Source organism: Phytophthora parasitica (genome assembly GCF_000247585.1).
Source record: "Phytophthora parasitica INRA-310 unplaced genomic scaffold supercont2.211, whole genome shotgun sequence".
Classification (NCBI taxonomy): Eukaryota; Oomycota; class Peronosporomycetes; order Peronosporales; family Peronosporaceae; genus Phytophthora; species Phytophthora nicotianae.
Genome location: NW_008649197.1, coordinates 10,906 through 12,743, shown reverse-complemented (window position 1 = coordinate 12,743; position 1,838 = coordinate 10,906). Strand labels below are relative to the sequence as shown.

General features: G+C 48.5%; 2 protein-coding genes across 2 annotated transcripts; both read left to right on the top strand.

Annotated features, from left to right (window-relative positions):
* Window positions 1-10: 10 nt before the first annotated feature.
* PPTG_19875 (hypothetical protein) lies at window positions 11-241 on the top strand (the record flags this gene model as incomplete). Its single annotated transcript, XM_008918467.1, has 1 exon — window positions 11-241. One exon carries the CDS (start codon window positions 11-13, stop codon window positions 239-241), a length of 231 nt encoding a protein of 76 aa, XP_008916715.1.
* Window positions 242-402: 161 nt separating this feature from the next.
* PPTG_19874 (hypothetical protein) lies at window positions 403-1,195 on the top strand (the record flags this gene model as incomplete). The annotated part of the gene is made up of 2 exons (XM_008918466.1): window positions 403-888; window positions 950-1,195. 2 exons carry the CDS (start codon window positions 403-405, stop codon window positions 1,193-1,195), a joined length of 732 nt encoding a protein of 243 aa, XP_008916714.1.
* Window positions 1,196-1,838: the final 643 nt, after the last annotated feature.

Below are 1,838 nucleotides of genomic sequence, written 5' to 3'. Positions count from 1 at the left end.
CGGGCGGAACATGCCCATCGAAGAGGTAGACAACGAGGTTACGCGTGCTATGTCGCGTTGGAATCCTGTCTCGTCTAAGACGCTTAAAAAGTACATGGCACTCGTGGAGCGCGAGGTAGAGGCCGCTATAGCTGAGGAAATGCCCGAAAGCATAGGGGTCATGTTCGACGACAGGAGTGCTGGTTCTACTTACTACGTTGGCATCTACGCTGTCTACATGGTCGACGACTTGGCGCAGTGAGTGTTGTTAGCACTCGCTCCTTTACTCGATGGGAACGATTTTGGTGCTGACGCACATATTGCCCTTATCATCGAAACCCTTGCCGTCTTCGGCAAAGAGCCTGGCTGCATTCGCTTCATCGTAGGCGATAACTGTGCCCAAACCAGGCCATAGCGACGCGCATGGGCCTGCCTCTGGTCGGCTGCGCTAGCCATAGGCTGAATTTGGCTATTCAGCAGTACATCTCTGAGCACGAGGCCCTTCTCTGTCAAGTTAATGAACTGATGACTCAGCTACGCACCAAGAAAAACTCTGCGAGCCTGGGGGAGTACACAGATCTTCGGCCTGTGAAGCGCAACGTGACGCGCTGGAGCTCAACTTTCAAGATGGTGAAGCGATTTGTAGAGTTCAAAGATGCTGTGAAGCACGTGGAGGCCGTGGACGAGCTCATGCCTAGGGCGCCCGATTGCAGAAAGCTGGAAAAACTACTCGAAGATTTAAAGGCGCTGGATAGTGTTTGTCTGGCGTTGCAGTCCAACAAAACAACTTTGAGCGATGTCCGCATCATGTTTGACGGTGTCATAAAGCGCTACCCTAATATGGCCAAGTACCTGTCCCAGGATGCAAATATTGTCCACTCGCCAGCTTTTGAATCTGCTGTCGTCAAGGTATTTTTTTATTTTGATTTGTTTTCGTTTTATGCACTAACTTTACTGTTTTTGTCAACAGATAATGCATCAGGAGAGACTGTCTCGACTAGAGACAGCTGCAATTGCGTCATTCCAAGTTGGTGAAAGTTCTGCTTCTGAGCCCGAGGAAGCCAACGCTTCCAGCTTTGCGGCGACGCTGCTGCATGCTGGCAACAAACGGAACTACGCTACTGCCAACGCTCCACAGTACGATTCTCTACTCTTTCATGTGCCCCCGACGAACAACGATTGTGAGCGCCTCTTTTCCAAGGCAACTTCGAAATGATCATGTTTTTGAAGGAGAATGCGTCGTATTGGGGTCGACGCACTGTGGCTACTGTGTAACACCGATCGACTGATCCAATGCAAATGCGCCAAAGTAGAAGGTGAGCACACAATAATACATTGGTATTGCACAATATACTATTATTGTGATCATGGCTGATGAATCATTTACTACGGTTTGTGCTGGCTTCCAATACAATATCAATACGTATTTCCCGAGGCCTGTCTTAGCATACTGGCGTTAAAGCGCGCTGATCCCGAGGCAGTGCAGATCTTCTCAATGTCGCTTAGAAGTTGCGTGTTGTCTTGCATATGCCCTCATGATAAAGTAGAGCATAAATACTCCACAGTCATGCAAGTTCTTTTGGATGGGCCTTATGCAAAGATTTCGGACGACGAAATCGGGTGCGGTTGTACCTGGATGCTTTGTTTCAGTTCTTCGTCAAAATACCCGCCCACTACATTCTTGATTGCTTCGATCTTCGAGACACCAAGGGAGTCCACGTGAATCATGCATCTTCTCAGAAGTTAGTACTGGATTTTGAACGATTGCGAAGGTCCAATGAGATCCCATTCACACGGGTATTATCACCCGGTCGTACTTTTCATATGGAAATGTTGCTGTAAGCGTACAACATTTCTGG